This window comes from Onychomys torridus, chromosome 19 (genome assembly GCF_903995425.1).
Source record: "Onychomys torridus chromosome 19, mOncTor1.1, whole genome shotgun sequence".
Taxonomy (NCBI): domain Eukaryota; kingdom Metazoa; phylum Chordata; class Mammalia; order Rodentia; family Cricetidae; genus Onychomys; species Onychomys torridus.
The window spans coordinates 13,854,959-13,874,901 of NC_050461.1; the positions used below are offsets into that span (position 1 = coordinate 13,854,959).

Genomic DNA, 19,943 nt, shown 5'->3' on the forward strand with positions numbered 1-19,943 from the left:
CAACTTTACAAAGGAACATTAGGTGACTGTCCAGGCTGCCAGCTGTCTCTGTCTACCCTGCAAGACTCCCAAAAGTTAATTGCATCCTTCTCCCGTTTCTCAGGTAATATTATATCCTTCTGAGGTCTTTGATGTGGTTGAAGACTAGATAGTTATAATTTCCTCAGTTATGATAAAAGGTAAGTTAGATGTAAAAACCTTAGACTCACAAATATAGGATAGATAAAATATTTTGTTTAATTTTGCCAAAACAAATAGAGTAGATATTATAACTATAATTCTTGCTTGAAAATTGTTTTGTTATATGTAATTTTATTATGTAAAAGGTAAAACCTTCCCTTAAAAAAAAAAAAAAAAAAAAGAACAGGGGAAGTGCTGTGGATATCGCTCTGTATAAATAAAATGCTGTTTGGCCAGTGGCCAGGCAGGAAGTATAGGCGGGACAAGAGAGAAGAGAATTCTGGGAAGTGGAAGAGAAACTGCCAGCTGCTGCCATGACAAGCAACATGTAAAGACACCAGTAAGCCACAAGCCACATGGCAAAGTATAGATTAATAGAAATCGATTAATTTAATTTAAGATAGAAGAAGTAGATAACAAGAAGCCTGCCACAGCCATACAGTTTGTAAGCAACAGAAGTTTCTGTGTGTTTGCTTGGTTGGTTCTGAGTGTCTATGGGCCTGGCGAGTAAGAGAGATTTGTCCTGACTGTGGGCCAGGCAGAAAAACTCTAACTACATATGTCTGGGTACAAAATAACAGGAGACGAAGAAGACAAGAAAGAGTAAGTGTGAGGGGATGTGGATGGAAAGGCTGAATTTGGGTAATGGGTAAGAGTTGAGGGAGGGGATGCAAAGCTAATTGACTTCTAGTTCTAAGTTCTTCATGGATGGTTTTGGTTCTGGTGATTGATAAGTGCAAAAAAACATATTCAATACTGAAAATGTAAAATTGAATGTGAAGCTTCACAGCGTCCATTTGGAATGCCAACTCCATCTCTCTCTAAGTTCATTGAGTTGTATAGTCTTGGGGTCCGGTTAGTTTGGGCATGTGGTGATTTTATTTATTTGCAAGTTTTTTCCTAAATAATTAAGTTTATTTTTAAAAGAGAAATCTTTGTAATTTTATATTTCCAAAAAGTTCTAAAATACAAACCTCTCAGATGTCTCAAATATTATTGGTGGTTTCAAGTCCGCACATTTGCAGCTGTCTGAAGAGAGCTTCCCTTTTCATAAAGCTTCCTAATTTTTTTGTTGTTGTTGCTCATTAGTGAATGGGAAAACAAACAAACAAACAAACAACAAAGAAATAGAAAGGAAAGGAAATGACTGCTCCTAGGTATAGTGGAGGAGAAAGTGTACAGCGGATAAAAGGGAGATGGGAGGCAGAGGCAGGGACATCTGTGAGAGTAAGGAGTGGTCATAACTCTAAGCCATGTGAGAAGAGGGAGGGAGGGAGAGGAGAGAAGGGGAACCAGGCACAGCAGTCTAGATAGCAAAGGCCCAAAAGCAGTGGGTAGTTAAAATGGCTGGATTACATAGGGAAGAGTCTCTGGGGGAAGGGCAGCCCAGCCCTGTGGTTGCAGAGGTCAGGGTAGAGAATAGTGTATGCCAGCCATACTTTGTAACAGGTAGGGAGTGAGGGATGCTGGGAAAGTCTGGAGGCCAGATCCACTTTGATTTTATTTATTTATTTATTGTTTGTTTGTTTGTTTGTTTGTTTAGACAGGGTTTCTCTGTGTAACAGCCTTGGCTGTCCTGGAATCCACACTGTACACCAGGCTGGCCTCGAACTCAGAGATCCGGCTGCTTCTGCCTCCTGAGTGCTGGAATTAAAGGTGTGTGCCACCACAACTTCTCAGTCGCTTGTCCCAGGTTTGAAACCAGGCAGTTAGATTTGCTGTTGCTGACTAAACCCTTGACCCACAGGCAAAAATAGCAGACTCTGAATTGAGGAAGGGAGTAGTACTGTATTTTTCACTTTTATTTTTATTATTTATTTATTTATTTTTAGACAGAAGCTTTCTATGTATCACTGGTTGTCCTGGAACTCTCTATGTAGATCAGGCTAGCCTCAAAATCACAGAGATCCACCTACCTCACCTGGGATTAAAGGCATGAGACACCATGCTTGGACGCCCCCTTCCAATCCACCTTAAACTTTTATTTTCTATTTATTTTATGTGCTTGAATGTTTTGCCTGCATGATGTGTTTGCACCATGTGCATCCATGATGCCTAAGGTGGCCAGAAGAGGGTGTTAGATCCCCCAGAACTGGAGATACAGACAGTTGTGAACTACCATATGGTACTGGGAATTGAGCTTGGGTCTTCTGGAAAAGCAGCCAGTACTCTTAACCACTGAGTCATCTCTCCAGCCCCATCGTAAAAAAGACTATTATTATTACTTTAGCTGTTTGAGACAGGGTCCCATGTAGCCTAGGCTAACCTTGAGCTTCTCTTCCCAAGAGAGGAGGGTAAGTGGAACCTTTCATGTCCCAACCAAGATGGCACTCTTGAGTCTTTTCCAGACAGATTCTCTAGGATGCCTTAGAGGGAGCTATAGGGAAGGATATTGGCAACAAGCAACACTATGCAGTATTCCCCAGCTGCAGAAACCATCTGAGAAATGGCTACCCTCAACTGGCCCTTAAAAAGCCCAGGGCTGGTTCAGAAACTTCACATCATAGTTCCCAAGCAGGCTTAGCATAGTTTAGACTCAAGCATAGGCTCAGTTATAGGCAAGTTTATTTTATTCCTGGATAACTGAAAGAACTGGGTATCTCCCTCCATGTACCTTTTATTTTTGAATGCAACAAATATGGAGTGAAGCTGGGGCCAGGGCCGGGGCCGGGGCGGGGCTGCCGCTCTGATGCTAAGAGGTTGTTTAGCAGTACATCAATCTGGGTGAGGGGGTGTATACCTGTATTGCAAGCACTCACGAGGTAACAGGAGGCAGGTAATGGCAGGAGGATAAGAAGTTCAAGGTCATCCTTTAGAGTTTGATACATGGGGTACATGAGACTTCATCTCAACGACATATTCCCCCAAGCAAAACCAACAATAACAGGACAAGAATGAAAGCAACTAGCATAGACCATGGCTACAACAGCAAACATTGGAGAGTCTTCTGAAGGGAGAATGCTGTTTAGACTTGTGCACACCCCAGCAGGTCCTGTTACCTGACAAGAGGCCACAATACCTAATTAAGTGTCGTAATTCAATAGTCCTAAGTAATTTGTTATCATAGGTAAACTTTTTTTTTTTTTTAACAAGTTAATCACAACACTCCGTGAAGATGATAATGGAAATGATCTGAGCCAGATACACAAGGGATGTGACAGCTTCGGCTGCAGCATCTCTATCCAGTTCTGAGACCGTCCTGAGAGGATAAGGCTCCCTTTTCTTACACTTGCATTCTATCTGGGTCAGATACCTGCTATCTTGCCCACAAAGGAAGCTTAATTTATTCTTGTAAGAAAAAGCTTTGTTTGAAGATCAGCAAGAACTGCTGTGTTCCCACAGGCACTTATCTCCTGAAAGTCCCTGGGCCACCTCCTATCTTACCACCAAGTACACACGCTCGGCTCTCAGAGGTGATTAAGCAAGCCCTTTCTGTTTGTTTTAATTTTACTTTATCTATCCTTTTGAGAATTTCAGACATGTATACAATGTATTTTTATCAAATCCCCTCTCTCCTCCTTGCAACTTTTCCCAAACCTTCTCCCATAACCTTGTCTCAACATTGAATCCTTTCTTTTGCTCTACAGTCCACTGAGTCCAATTAGGGCTGCCTCTACGCTCACGGGTGTTGGGAGCCTTCCACTAGAGCATGGGCAAAGTCGGAGGAGCCACGCCCCTGAAGAAAGTTGGCACCGGCTCTTCAGCTGCGTCAACTGCCAACAGCAATCAGCTTGGGGTGGGGGCTTTGTGAGCCTCCCACCATCATGGTAAGTAAGGTTTTTGTCTATATATTGTAATTTTTTACATTTATTTTGTTTATGTGTTTGTGTGTGTGTGTGTGTGTGTGTGTGTGTGTGTGTGTGTGTGTGTGTGTGGTGTCAGTGTACATTTGAATGCTACAAGACAACTTTCAGGGATATCTCTATTTTATGGGTTGCAGGGATTGAACTCTGGTCTTCAGGCTTGGTGGAAAGTGCCTTCACCGGCTTAGCCATTTTGCCAGCCTAAAATACAGTTTTTAAAGAATGGTTAAACCTAGGACCCAGACATGTGACCCTCTGAAAGACATGACTGTCACACCTTGGTGATTGTAATTGTACTTGCTGCACCCCAGTCCAGGGACTATTTTTTTTTTAAAGCCTAGTCTCTGAATAGCCTGTGCTCATGGGCTAAACGAAGATTCCAGTCTCCCAAACTCTGGAGATGGGACAGTGGTGATTCCAGTCCCCCAAATTCTGGAGGTGGGACAGTGATTCCAGTCCCCCAAATTCTGGAGGTGGGACAGTGGGCTTGGGTTGTAAGCAGCTCCCTTGATTGGTCCCTGAGCTCCTGTCTGAGGACCCTTGCCCTCTGCCCTTTCAGTAAAGTTATCTTTATTTTTTTTAATCAAAATTGGGGGCCACAGCCTGTCCTCCAAGTCATTCTAGTCACTCATCCTCAATAAGCTAATTAAAAGAACCAAGTTAAAAATGGAAAGCAGAAAAAAGGGGATTTATTCAATGTGACCATACTGGGAAGAGGGATGAAGATCCAGGAACTCCCAAGTTTATCTTGCGGGGTTGGGGGATGGGGGGTGAGGAAAGGTGGGGGAGTGGAGTGGTGGGGGTGTGGGGGTGTGGGGGTGGGGGCTGAAGTGAGATGAAAGTTTAAATACAGGGCTCAGGTTACGCATATCTAAGCAGTCCTGCTCAAGGTGTGTGGACCCACCTGCGAAGGGTGACAAGTTGTTTGAACCCTGTGAAGTCTCTTTGAGAGAGTCAGGTGTCCTGTCCCGTTCACATTCCTGTCCTCCTGGGTCATCACCACGCCACCCGCTTTGCCATTTCCTTCTTTCATCATGAGATTCCAGGGATACGTTCTATTTCTTTGGAGCCCATTGTTTCAGCAGTCTGATGGACAGGGAGAGTCTTTTTAGAATATCTTTGCCTCAGCCAGGGCGGTTGCATTTCCCTAAGCCTTTCCACTGTTAACAACTCCCAGCGGCTCTTCTCCTTCCCCCCAGCCGAGGTCACCCTCAGCCCGCTGCTTCTCGCTGGCTGCCGGCTGGGCTTGCTTTCTCTCTCCCGCCCGTCTGGGCAGAGAAGCCGCCTGCTCCTGGTTCCCCTCATTTCCCTTGGGGTCTGGATGTTTTGGTCTAGCGCTCATGTTTTACAAACACACTCTCTTTTTCTTCAGGGAAAGGCAATCATTGTAACTCTTAGAATTAAACAAATAAAAAAAAAAAAATCACCACCAGTAAACTACACCAAATCAGGTTTTATGCGGCCCTTTTGGACACTGCTCAGACTGCATAAGGGTCCTCAGCAGATGCAGCCAGACCAGTAGAGCCTGGGTATTCCCCTGCTAAAGAGAAATGCTGCTCAACTAAGAGGCCAATTCACTTTTGTTTCTCCAGTTAATTTTTTTTCTATTTTATTAACCAAATTAAGCTATTTCTGTTCCTGAAGATTAATAACACTAATAACATTAGTATGTTTATTTATCACTCTGTTGTCATTTTGGATGAAATTAGTTCATAATAATTTATTACTGAGAAATAGATTTGATTTTTGCTAAAACAACAACAACAACAACTAACAATAACAAAGCCAAATTAAGAGCACTTGGATTTGGGGGTTCCATTCTATTTTATGTGGTCTGTTGTAAACAAACCACCATTCTAAGAGTTGAGATGCGATTCTTGCTTCCACATACCACCCAATTCTTGATAATTATGAAACTAGCTTTTCCAAATACTTTAGTTCCCCCCTCCCAGTCTTCAAGAAAGTGATAATAGACTCTTATCACCTCCAGAAAATTATCAGAAGATAGCCAACTGAAATGCTCGAATGGGGAAAAGATAAGGGAAAACCAAATGTGAATAAGTATAGAGGTGGGTAAGAAGAGAAAGGTAGGTGCTCCTGCATTACAGGATGCATGTAGCGGAATGAGCATGCAGCCTTTTAAGAAATAAACATTGCACGGTGGTGGTGTCAATGCACGCCTTTGATCCCAACACTGAGGAGTCAGGGCCAGTCAGATCTCTGAGTTCAAGGCCAGCCTGGTCTTCAGAGTGAGTTCCAAGACAGCCAGGGCTACCCAGAGAAACCCTGTCTTGAAAACAAAACAATAACAACAACAAAATCAATTTTTTAAAGAAATAAATATTAAGGAGGTGTGGTGGTTTGAGTGAGAATAGCTCCCATTGATTTGTATGTTTGAACGCTTGGTCCCCAGTTAGTGGAACTGTTTGGGAAGGATTAGGAGGTGTGGCCTTGTTGGAGGACACGTCACTGGGGTGGGCTTTGAGGTTTCCAAAGCCCATGCCAGCCCCTGCTGTCTGTGGATGAGGATGTAAAGTTCTCAGCTACTGCTCCAATGCCATGGCTGTCTGCTTCCTGCCATGATGATGATGAACTAAGACTGTAAGTAAGCCGCCAACGGAATGCGTTTTATTTATTTATTTATTTATTTATTTTTAAATGAGACTTGCCATGGTCATGGTTTCTCTTCAGAGCAATAGAATAGTAACTAAGACAGGGGACATGCCCAAACATGAAATGTTCTGTGTGTTGCTGCTCTGAACAGCTATAGGGGTTGATCTAACAGGTATTGAGGGACTGCAGAAATGGCAGGTACACATGCAGAGAAAAGCTCAGATGATCTGGGCTCTCAGTAGGGAAACTACAACACCTCTGCCCATATGAAATTCATTGTGTTTATTATACACAGTGGAACAAGGAAGCAGGGCTTAGGGTACACAGTTGCACCAGAGAGGCAGGTTTACTCTCAGTAGGAGCAGCCTCTGTAGGGGAATAGTCCTCAGGGCATAAACATCTGAGGGTGGTGGCGGGATACAAAAGCTATAGTGGGCATTTTCTGACCACACCTTCAATATTTGCTCTTGGGCCAGAGGAAGTGTTTGGCATGTTTTTGAGCCTCACTGGGGGATTCTTTGCCACTCACGTGAAGCTGAGACACTGAAGCTATTGTTATGCCCATGTCAACAATACACATTCACTCAGGACTTTACTGTGTGCATGTGTGTGTGCATGCATTTGTGCATGCGTGTGTGTGTGTGTGTGTGTGTGTGTGTGTGTGTGTGTGTGCGCATGCATGTGTGTGTGTGCATGCATGTGTGTGTGCATGTGTGCATGCATGTGTGTGTGTGTGCATGCATGCGTGCGTGTGTGTGTGTGTGTGTGTGTGTGTGTGTGTGTGTGTGTTGTGAATGGACCTGCACATACACATGCAGACAGCAGAGGAATCAGAGGTCTTCCTCTATGGCTCTCTGTCATAGTCACTTGAGACAGGGTCTCCCTGAACCTGAAGTTTCCTGTTTCATTTAGGCTGGTGGCTGGCCAGTGAGCTCTTAGAATTCCTGTCTCTGCCTTTCAATGCCAGACCTATAGACACACACTAACATGCTGTAGTGGATAGCTGTTCTAGATATGACCTTGAAGCACTACTCCTAGTGAGGTAACAGGTAGCTGGTACACCTACCTATGACCTACCTTGAAGTACATGCTCCTGGGGTGTGGCCTCTTGGGACCCTTAAGACCTGGGATGCTCTCTCTCTTCACCCCCTGGTGGTTTTGGAGGCTGTGACAGACCATGCAGATCTCAGGCAGAAGAACAGCATGGAGACGTGCTTCACCTTTCCAGGATCCTGGGACAAATTCCTCTACTCTGTCTTGTGAGTTTTCTTTCCCAAATAAATTCCTTTGCTCTTAAAGCAGGACTCCACGGATTTCTCCCATTGCCATGCCTATGTTTTCATGTGGCTGCTGAGCTTTGGAACCAAGGTCCTCCTGCTTGCATAGCAAGTGCTCTCATCCACGGGCTCCTATACTTTAACAAAGCAGAAATTGATCTTTTTTCATTCTTGTACAATGCCACAAAACCACAAGAAACAGATTCTTCATTAAAAGATGTTTTTCATAGCCTGATTCAGAGACTGTAAGTACACACTTCACCCTACACTAGATTTCACACACAAAAATTAAGTAGCATGAAATCCATTTCTGCACTCACAGCCTCACACCTTTAGAAATCTGAATTCTGGGCCAACCTAGAACCAAAAGGAAAACTAGAAACATGTAGTATTTTGGTGATATATTGCTTGTAATCTAAGAAATAAAAGCTTGCTTGAAGATCAGAGGACAAAGCTAGCCACAGAGTTAGATGTAGAGGTCAGGCAGTGGTGGCACATGCCCTTAATTCTAGCACTTTGGAGGCAGAGACAGAGATCTGTCTGGATCTCTGTGCATTCAAGGCCACGCTGGGCTATACAAGATTAATCCAGTCTAAAAGAGAAATAGCCAGGCAGTGGTGGCACACACTTTTAACTCCAGCACTTGGGATCACACACCTTTCATCCCAGCACTAGGAAGGTTGAGACAGGAAGTGATATGGCTAGGCAGAGAAAGGAATATAAGGCGTAAGGAGGCAGGAACAACCCCTTTTTAGCTGAGGACTCAAAGCATTCAATCTGAGGATTTGTGGAGGAGTTGGTGAGGTGAGAAGTGGTTGTGGTTTGCTGTTTCTTTGATCTTTCAGCTTTCACCCTGAAATCTGGCTCTGGGTTTTTATTATAAGACCATTTAGGATTTGTGCAACATAGTATAAAAAAAATGAATGAGAAGACCACATATAGTCACATAATGAGAGGGACTTTGATGTATCCATGCAAACATACTTAAAATTATAATACTATAAGTTTATCACCACCCATAAGTGGGGAACCCAGCCTGTGTGACTCAGTGGTCACAATTTTCTTGGTAGAGAGATGACAGCAGCTTTTGTTTCCTCTTGCTAGGAATTTCATTACTGTCTTGTTCCAAGGTAAATTAGAAACATGCCTATTAGTGGAACATGTGTTACAAGTCTTTCTCTGTCCTGCCAGCCAGCTCCCAAATAATGACATGGAGAATTTTTATTAATAATGAAAGCTCAGCTTTGTCTTAGGCCTGTCCTACTAGCTCTTATAACTTAAATTAACCCATATTTTTTTAAATTAATCTATGTTTCCTCTCTGTGTCTGTCTGGCTTCTCTGCCTTTCTTCTTCCCAGGGTCCTCTCTGTGCCTGGATGCCCCACCTATACCTCCTGTCTAGCTATTGACCATTTAGCTTTTTATCAAACCAATCAGAAGGTGCCTTGGCAAAGACACTTCTTCACAGTATAGAAAAAGATTGTTTGACAACATTTCCCCCATTTTGTCTAAATAGAAAAGAAAGGTTTTAATTATAACATAGTAAAACTATGCACTATGAACAATTATCAAATAAGAATTACATTCACAATGTTTAGTCCATATGTATTTGGCAAATTCAGAGAAAGTACTGTATTTATCCTATATTAGGGAGTTCAAAGTTTTATTCCTAAACCATTTTCTATCATAGCTTATATTAGCATCTAAAAATATCTTTTTAGATCTTAAAAAGTCTTCTTAGACAAGTAACATAAGCTTTTATGTTTTGAAACCTTATAAACTTTGTATCTCTTATGTAAGTTTCTTTTCTGAACTTGGTAACATGGAAAACTGTAACTATAACTATCTCATCTTCAACCCCATCAAAGACCTGAGAAGGATATAATTATACATGAAGTGTAGAGCAAACAACTTCCAAACTATGGAAATGACAGAAACAACTGGCTGTCTGGATAGTTACCCTGTAAGTATTATAGCTCTGTCAGAAGCCAGGTAATAGCTATATAATTCTGGTGGGGGATAGTTTACTCACAGAAATGTAGCAGTTCTGCAACTGCTGTGGTGAAAATTGTTGCTTCTCTGCTCTACTCCACTCCAGTGAAAGAAGGTCTTCATCCAAACCTCATTCAGATTTATTGGGGGGAATGAATCCAGGAGAGTGGCTGCCTCTGCCAGGGTAGAAAAAGGCAGCTTCAAACTAAACAGGTACAGGGATTATATAGGGTTCCTTAGGGTTGGAGTTTTTCCATGGTGAAGATTTTCAGGGTAGGAATTGGTTGGATTTCAATCCCTGAGCTTGGACAAGCTCAGAGATTGGTTGGATTTTGTGCTCAGGGATTGGTTGGTTTCATGTTCAGAGATTGGTTGGTTTTGTGCTCAGGGATTTGTTGGATTTTTGTGCTGAGTTGTTCATGGGAAGGGTATTTTTCTTTGGCTCTGGTTTCAGTGTCAGGGTGTGTTTCTTTGGCTGGCCCTTTTGCCCTACACACCCAAGGTTCCTCTGCAACATTGGGACATCTATCTTTGGCTTATAGGCCTAGAATATCTAACAGACTTTTCTGTGAAGTAGGAATTTTGAAAGACTGTCATACTTGTGTTGAAAAAGTTCAGCAGTCTTCCTCTTTTGTGTCCTGCTTGTTCGGTTTGGACAGCATTCTGTCAGCAGTCAAGGCAAGGACAGTTTCTTTTCCAGATGACTAGCTTTACCACATTGAAAGCAAACTCCATATGGAGGTTCTTTGATGTCCATTATCCTTTCAGAAGTAAATTGGTGTTGCCAGGAGGAGACATGTCTTATGGTCACAAAAAGCCTTATGTTATTAAAACATCTTCAGTGCCATATTTTGTAGGTCTCTGAAGTGTTTGAAGACCACCTATCTCAACTATATCTCTGTTTAACCTTAAAAACATACCTAATATGACTACATGCTTGATTATTATAGATGACTAACTACTAACCTGTATTTCTTAATTATACATTACATTTTGAAAAATGAGCTGCATAGATAACAATATCTTAAACAAGAGTAGAAACATATAGTATAACAAAAATAACCTTAAATTTGTATCAATATACAAAATCCTTACCAATGCAAAATATTTGAGATTAATAGTTGTTTTTTTAGCTTATAGTAGATTCAATATTCTAACCTTTTATCCTATCATTTGTATATCCCATTTTCTTTTCAGAACAAGATATCTGAATCTGAATATAATTTCTTTTGTTCATTTTTTTCCCTGACCATGACCAACAACTTGCAACCAACTTCCCTAAACAATGACAAACATCCATAATCCACTGAAGGATCAAAAACCACTCACCCCAACTCTTGGGAATGTGGATGTCCTGTTTCTGGGTTGTTTCCTATTGTCTGAGGGCAATGGTGTCTTTAGGGGATCCTGAGAAAATGGGGAGAATGGTCAAGTCCTGGCAGAGCCAGCTGTATCATTCATTGTTCAGTCTTTGTGTGGTGGGAAAGTGCAAGGCTTACCTGAAGTCCTGGCTGGAGTAGTGTGTGAGGTTGGACCATCTCTGCTAGCAGCTTTGAAGCTGTTCTGGATGCAGAATTTTGAGGATACAGCAACAGAGGCATTCTGAGAGGCTGGGTCACCTGGTCTACTTGTTTTATTTTATGGTGTCTGGTCCTTTTTTCCTCCAAGAAACACACAAACTTTTAAATATATCTGCATTAGAATAAGTATAAAATGTACAGTGTTAACAGTCAGTTAAAGATGACTTTTTGTTTTATGTTTCAACAGGTAAAAGGCATCTGTCAAATTTATAAGTTCACTTGAACTATGTAACCAAACTGTAATATAAATCTTTATCCATGTCATATGAAAAGATAGCATGTAATAATAAGTCATGAGAATTCTGTAGCCAACAAGATTTATCATGTCTCATCCGGTCTCAGAGCTGTTCCCATGTGGAGGGATCACTCTATACATCACCTGTCTTTTAGTCTTTCTTGGCTTTCCATCATGTTTGCAGCCAAGATCCTCAGGAAGACTCACTTTGTTAAATATGACCTCAATTAACTTTGAAGGAACCCATAGCTTTTCATTTCCTATGGAAACAACAGCATAACCTCTTCTCCAATGCAACACATTGTTTAACTTCCATTTTGAAGCCAAGCTACCCCTAAGCATTTAGGGTGATTTAATTTAGCAGTCCCTTCTACAATCCAGTGTCTCTCAGCAGCTGTCAATCTATATTCATTAAAAAAATTCAGTCAACAAAGCACCATACAGGATCCAGATGCCCTGTGTATTTCCCATTTTTATGTGGCTTTTTAAAAATATTACTCGCTCTCTTTAAAGACTATTATTTTTAAACTATTTTTTATAACTGTCTATACCCATTTTCTTTTTTCTTCAGCATCTAAGCACATTTTTAAACACACTGTACCTTTTTTTTTTAGAGATTTTCTGTGTCTGGATCTGGCTTTACTAAGCACCTGCAGCATTCTCTGACCATGTGAGACAAATCTCAAACTGCCAAGTCAGCTTCCATGCAGCTCATCTAAGCACATGGTATTGGCACATGGTGCTGGTAGCTGGCTCCAGCCCACAGGCAGTGGTCAGGAGTAATTTCTCTGTATACTGCAGAGCACTTGCCCACTTGTGAGACTGCAGGACTAGGAATCCACATCAAGCTCCTTGTCCAGAACTTTCCTTAGCTTTCTCAGGCCCTGTGTTTGGGTATTTGAGCCCCATGTTGGATACCATATGTAATGAGTTTTTCTCTGTCCCACCAGCCAGCTCCCAAATAATGACTCAGAGACTTTTTATTCATTATAAAAGCTCAGTCTTAGCTTAGGATTGTCCCACTAGCTCTGTAACTTAAATTAATACATATTTCTATTAATCTATGTTCTACTATGTGTTTTTACCTCTCTTTCATCTTGCACCTCCTGTTTCCTCTTCATCTCTGGCTGGCTTCTCGGCCTCTCTTCTTCCCAGAGTCTTCTTTGTGCCTGGATGCCCCACCTCTACCTTCTGCCTAGCTATTGGCCATTTAGCTTTTTATTAAACCAATCAGAAGACACCTTGGCAAAGACACATCTTCACGGTGTACAGAAAGATTATTCTATAAAAAACATGCCTTATTATGTTACTCTGATGGAGCCTATGTGGGTCTCATTTTTCATCTCATTCCAAAGACAAAAGATTCTTGATGATAATCAGTAATTGTCCTAACATGGTGTCAGGTAGTTTTCTACTGAATTTGCAGTTCCACCTCCAATAAGCTGCAAGGTCTCTCAGAGAGAATACTGTGTGCCCTTCAGTTGGGCACTTGTGTGTGCCTTTTTCTTTCTCTATGCATCTTGTGACCTGTTGTCACTTATGAAATATGAGTATAGCAGTGCCAGCACTCCCCTGTCTGGTGTTCCTGCCAGCAAGGGAGATGCTGGTCTCCTATTATTTCAGTTTTGCTGCCTGGAGGAGGATGTGGGGTGGGGGTGGGGAGTGATGTGAGGCATTGTTCTGAGAACCAGCCATTTACATGTCACCTGGAGTCATTAAGAATTCATCAATCTGTCACAGCCTTGGGAAGGAACCTGACTTAAGGTACCAGCCCTTGTGAGAAAGTATGTCTTACACCAGATGCTTGAACTGTCAGGTCTGATCTGAGGTGTGACATACATCAGGAAGTGTTGTCACCCACCTCCCCATGTGCCTTGTGGCAGACTTAAACTTTAGGGATTGCCTTTTAAAGGGAATGCAGTGATTTGTGGAACAATGGCAAAGTTTTATTGTGAGTTTGGATTTTTTTTTTTTTCCTTTTTTTAAGTGCAGCAGCAGTAGCTTGTTAGTGATAGATATTTTGGGGGATCATCCCTGTTCAGAGATTTGATTTTGGGGTGTCTCTTGCACAGTCTCTCCCCCTCTGTAGGTTGTGAGGGAGGCTTTGCAATATGTTCCCGTGAGACTTTTCACAAGTGATAAATGAGATTCGCAGTCTCCTCATTCACACAGTAACTGCCTGAAAAGCTAAGAAGTGGAATGAGGGGGTGGAGCTGAGGGTGACAGATTGATGAAGATGAGGAGAAATGAATCTGGAGAAGGAAGAGTTGTAAAAACCAGAAAAGCAATTCTTAATTAGATTTAGAAATGACAGAATGACACGAAGTTTTCTATAGGGACAAAGTTGCCAGGTTGCTGTGTCTGAGGCATCCTGAAATTTCTGCAAAGTGGGAATCAAAACGCAGCTAGAATACACAGAGTTATTGAAAAGAGGTAGGGATTGGTAAAGGCACACACAGGCCACTTAGGGCAGCTTCCCCGGGTTTGTTTTCTTAGTTGAGCGATGTGATTTTGGCAAAGTACATTAAATGAATGAGTCCAGCTTCCTTATGGTGCTCTTACAGGAATCCCAGATTTCAATGCCTTGCTTCTAGCCTCCTCAGACCACCTTACTTTGACCTCAGTGTCTGGCTTTTGCTACCTGCTCTCTACTGGATCCTGGAAGTTGCATAGAAATGATCCAGATGATCCTAGCCCTTCAAACAACACCTCATACCATATCCTTCCCCCTAATCCCAGTGCTGGTGAGTTAAAGAAAAAGCAACTGGAATCTATATTCGGACCTGATGGAGAATCCTGGTATCTGGAGTCACTGATTCCTGGGCTCCATCTGGTTTTTTGTTTGTTTGTTTGTTTCATGTCCATCATGAAGCTACTGATACATCTGCTTCCCCATCCCCAGCCCTGTTGTCCTTGGAAAGGTTGGTTCCTTTAAATCTTAACTTTGTCCAGGGCAATAGAATTAGGCACACTCCACCAACTCACCTAACTCCAAGGCTTCTAGTGAGAACCAGGTGAAACAATACATACAAATATATACACATAAAACTGCACACAAACTAATAGAGATACAATACATTTATAGGCACAAGATTATAACATTGTGCACTGTATCTCTCTTTTTACCTCCCTCTTTTGTATGTATCCATAGCACATGCATTTGAATCTTAGTCTGTATATTTGTGGTTTCATCAGAAAATTTTTTTCTTTTGTCATCTTAAAACGTTATCCTGCTAGATTCCAATTAGCGCCATTATGCCTTCACAAATGTCAGATCTTAAGCATTATAAGGCTTGAAAGATAGAATGTAACAGAAAGTACTTTTATTTTATTTTTGAGAGAAGAGCTCACGATGTACCTCAGTCTGGCCTGAAACTCACAATCTTCCTCCTACCCCAGTTGCTGAGTGCTGAGATTCCAGGTTTGGGCCACCACATCTGGCCACGTCTGGCCACATCTGCCACATCTGGCCATGTCTGCCTTTATAATGAGCACCTTTTCCCACTAGTTCCGGCATTCTCAGACAAATTGAATTCAGCAATACCCAGAAGGCCCAAAGATGAACTGATTTTTTTTTTTAAGACAAAGATGAACTTGGTGTCAGGGTTGTGTGAGAATATTATTGCTGCCCCGTCTATTACCATATATAGTACCTTCCCATTGAAAAGCCAAAGGCATTTTACAAAATCTGACAGTGATCCTCATCATGTCCCCCTGGGATAAAGGCTTCATTACAAACAATAAATAATAACCGCACTGTTTTGTGAACTGTCTCCTACAAAGCTATTAATCATGCTGGAATGTCACGGATTTTAAGGGGAGTTTATTCATGGGAATTAGGGAAGACTGTAGGTTTCTGAGGGTTTCTGTTGGAGTTGATTTTATTGAAGAAACAAATTGTTGAAGAATGTTCCTGTGTAATTGAAAGCTGTCTCTCATAACTAGTAATATCTACTTTTAAGTTAAAAGAAATACAGACAATGGCCATATAACATAAAGGAAATATGAACCATCATCCTATTACTTAAGGTCTGTAATCCAAGCAAAGTTGTCTATTGGTATATCTTCTAGCAGAATACTCCTTATTTAGTTGTCTGATGAGTGATATCAATCATATTGCCTGGTTGACCTTCTGAGGAAGGTGGCATCATAGACATGCCTTATTGAAAAAGACTTGAGCAGTCACATTTGCTACTATGTATCCTACTTCTGTGGACAAAATGGCCTCCAAACACAGATATAGTCAATGCATGAGCCTGTTACTGACATTTGTACAAAAGATGATCTGGGTCAATCAGATGGTCTGTCTTGGCCATTGTAACTAGAGTGTTCCCAGGAGAGTAAACGAGTTAGCTGTGGGAGGAGAATACAAAAAGAAATGAGGTAGGGGGGGCTGGATCAGATTGTGAATGGGGTAAAATTCTACATGAGTTGCAGTCATAAATGAGTAGATACATGAGATAGAGGGAAGAGTCACATGTTAAAGGACAAAGAGATCAGTTCGTAGGAAAACGATGAAGGTGTTTTAGCTAGGACTTCTATTGCTGTGAACCACAGCAATTCTTTTTTTTTTTCAGCTTGTAGGATCTTTATTTTCCTTCCACCTTTTTACCCTTTGCTCAGGTGTCTGCAGAGGAGCTCAGGACCACTTGGTGGTGGCGCCAACCCACTTGGTGGCCTGTACTGTGGGAGCTGCTGACCAGTCCTCAGTGGCTGGCTGGGCACTCCAGTCTTCAGTAGGGAACTGCTGGATGGGCACAGGGGGCACCTGCACACCCTTGGACCAATCTGCCACCTCTGGCTGAGCAGCAGTGAACTCAGGAGCTGTTTTGGTCCATTCGCCCTGGAATTCCTCCTTGGTCACACAGCCTTCTCAGAAGCGGCCTGTTCCTCCTTCTCAATCTCCTCTGGGTCTCTGTAGAAGTAAAGATCAGGCATAACTTCCCATGGGTGCTCACGGGAGATAGTGCCACGCATGCGGAGTACTTCCCCGGCCAGCATCCACCACATCAGACCCACTGAGTGAGCTCCCTTATTGTTGCACAGGAAGGCAATGTCCACGTAGCGCAGAGGAGAGTCTGTGTTACACAGCGCAATGGTAGGCAGGTTGACGAAAGACGCCTCTGTGAGGGGCTGGTGGTCAGCTCTGGGATCAGTCAACACTAGAATCCGCGGCTCCCTGAAGGCTGCTTGGATCTGGTTAGTGAAGGTCCCAGGGGTGAAGCGGCCAGCAATTGGAGTGGCTCCAGTGGCGGCAGCAAACTTCAGCTCAGCTCGCTGCCCCGTGTTCCTGGAGGAGATGACGCTGACATCAGGAGGGTTCTCAATGGCAACAATAGCACGGGCTGCAAGCAACAGCTTCTCCCAGGTCCTCTTCAGATTTATGATGTAGATACCATCACCTTTCCTTTTGTAGATGTACTGCTCCATCTGGAAGTCAAGGTTAGTGCCACCTAAGTGGGTTCCTGCAGCAAGGAATTTGAGGACATCCTCCTCTTTCATCTGCAGGACATCAAGGGCTCTGGACATTGTGTAAGTTTCCCTTTAAGTTACAACGGGAATCAAGAACAGCTCCATATGGATCCGTCCCAGAGTAGCGCGGAAAGGCAGCAATTCTTATAAAGGAAAACATTTAACTGGGGGCTCTCTTATAGTTTCAGAGGTTTAGTCCACTGTCATCATGGTGCAAAGCGTGGTGGTGTTCAGGCAGATATGGTGCTGGACAGATAGCTGAGAGTTCTACCTCTGGATCAGCAGGCAGCAGGAAGAGAGAGTGACACTGGGCCTGGCTTGGGCATCTGAAACTTCAAAGCCTCATCCCCCAGTGACACACTTCCTCCACCAAGACCACATCTACTCCAACAAAGTCACACTTTCTGATAGTGCCATTCTCTATGTGCCTATGAGAGTCATTTTCATCCACACCATCGCCACAGGAGGCATGTGCTTAAGAGCTGAAAACTGGATCACGGCAGAAAACAATGGCCAAAATAACTAGGTAAGTCTTGGAGTAAGACCCAATCTTTAGCTCTGCTTCCCAAGGCTTGAGCCTACCTGGCCTCCAGTTTCTGTGTACTAAGCCTGTAATGTTTCTTTCTCTTATTTGGATGCGCCACAAACTTTGACTTATTTGAATTAAGTTAGGTCTTGTGGTGGTTTAAACAAAAATGGCCCCCGTAGGCCCATAGGAAATGGCACTATGAGGAGGCGTGGCCTAGTTGGAGCAAGTGTGTCACTGTGGGGGTGGGCTTTGAGGTCTCAGATGCTCAAGCTAGGTTGAGTGTGAGATTTACTTCTGCTGCCAGCAGATCAAGATGTAGAACTCTCAGCTCCTTTCTAGCATCATGTTTGCCTGCATGTCCCAATTAAATGTTTTCCTTTATAATGGATGCCATGGTCATGGTGTCTCTTCACAGCAATAAAACCCTAACTGAGATACAGAAGTATATCTAGAAACCAAAATAGCTCCTTAAAAGTGGCTCTGCAGCTGACCCTGAGGTCATAAGAGCGGGAGAGTTGGTCCTGCCCCTCATCAGCTGCAGCACTCGGGAGAGTGGCTCCTATGCCATGCCTGGGAAACATAGTAGAGATATGATCCTGAAGGTATAGGTGTAGGAGAACCAACCTGAGGACATAAAAGCAGGAGAACTGGCCCTGCCCCTTTCTCATCGCTACAAGGGGTGAACTAGCTAGGACAGTGCAGGAGGGCTCACCCTGGTGGTGAGGACAAGGGAGAGCTGGCAGGCTGGCCAACCCTGTAACTACCCAGGCCCAGACCAGGGTTATATCTTGCCCCACCCCAACATTCACCCCCTCTGTGATATGCCGGAGGATGTGAAGGGGCCAGCCTTGCAGACCCAAAGCTGCAGGATTTTCACAGCACAGGGCAACAACAAGATAACCAAAGGAGTTCCAGTAAGGGCCCAGCATCGATAGTGTAGCAGAAACCAGAGGCCTTGAACCAAACCAATGGCTCTGCAATGAACGCTTGCAAGTAAAGCTATATGGACAAAGGGGTTAACTAAGTGACTCACTGTGTCACACTATAGCTTCCATGACGAGATTAATTTTTCCCTCTCTTTTTTTCTCTTAAATTTTATTTTATTTTATTTTGAGGGGGAGGTTGCAAGGGCAGAAGGTGGATACTGACGGATAGAGAAATGAATGGGATAGAGATGCATGATATGAAAGACACAAAGAATAAAAAAAAGGAGAAAAAAGAATTGCTTTTTAGCCTTATATAACCTATCACATACACACATTGTTCAGTGTCTACATCATCATCATATAAATGCAAGTGATAGTAACTCACTTTAAAAAACAAAACAAACAAAAAAGCAGAGGAACTGCTACATGATTCCTCCAATGCCCTAAACAGCATTTGAAACCAGGGCCTGCCCTATAGATAATTTAGGTTTTATCAGGCTACTAGTACCTTTTAGCTGTTGAGTGGGATTACATATTATCTCCATTACTATTTATTTTTCAAAGCTTAGATAGTGGAGGGGTTAAGTTTGCTTGCTGTTCTTGCAGAGGGCAGGAGTTCAGTTTCTAGCAGCCATGTTCAGTGACTCAAAATCACTGTAACTCTAGTTCCAGTTCCTCTTCTGGCCTCCTCAGGCACATATCCTCTAAAGTACACACACACACACACACACACACACACACACACACACTAAAATAAAAATAAAATAAAAATAAATCTTTTTGAAAATTATATTTTAGTTGTTTGAGAGTTTTGAATTTCATTTTCCCCAATTCTTCTAGATTCACTCTCCCTTCCCTACCTACCCACTTTTATGTCATTTTTAAAAACAAACAAACCCTTGAGACCAATTTGTTTTTCCCCAAATATTTTTGGATGTGTGATCTTCCAATGGAGCATGGTAAACTGATCAAGGGCTGTACTCTTAGAGAAAACTGACCCTTCCTTTCCTAGCGGTTAATGATTGCCAAGTGGTCTATGGCTGCTAGGGATGGGGACTTTCTATCCCCATCTCCGTTCTGGAATTTGGTCGGCTTAGTCTGGCCTGGGTTTTGTACATGCTGTTACAATATAAGCAAGTTTATATGTACAGCTGCCCAGCTGTAGCCAGAAGATGCTTCTTGATAGTCAGCTGCATCCCACGACTCTTAAAGTTTCTCCATCCCTTGTGCTGCAACAATCTCTGAGCCGTGGAAGGGGGTGCAGCATATGTTTCCTTTAGGGCTGAGATCTCTGCAGTCTCTCATTCTCTGAGCTTTGGCCAGCTGTGGGTCTCTG

At 42.7% G+C, this 19,943-nt stretch overlaps 1 protein-coding gene across 1 annotated transcript; it reads right to left on the reverse strand.

Moving 5' to 3' along the window:
* Positions 1 to 16,319: 16,319 nt before the first annotated feature.
* On the reverse strand, positions 16,320 to 17,209 carry LOC118570545 (40S ribosomal protein SA-like). Its single transcript, XM_036169123.1, is given in 2 exon segments — positions 16,320 to 16,544; positions 16,547 to 17,209. Coding segments are annotated over 2 exon segments (888 nt in total).
* Positions 17,210 to 19,943: the final 2,734 nt, after the last annotated feature.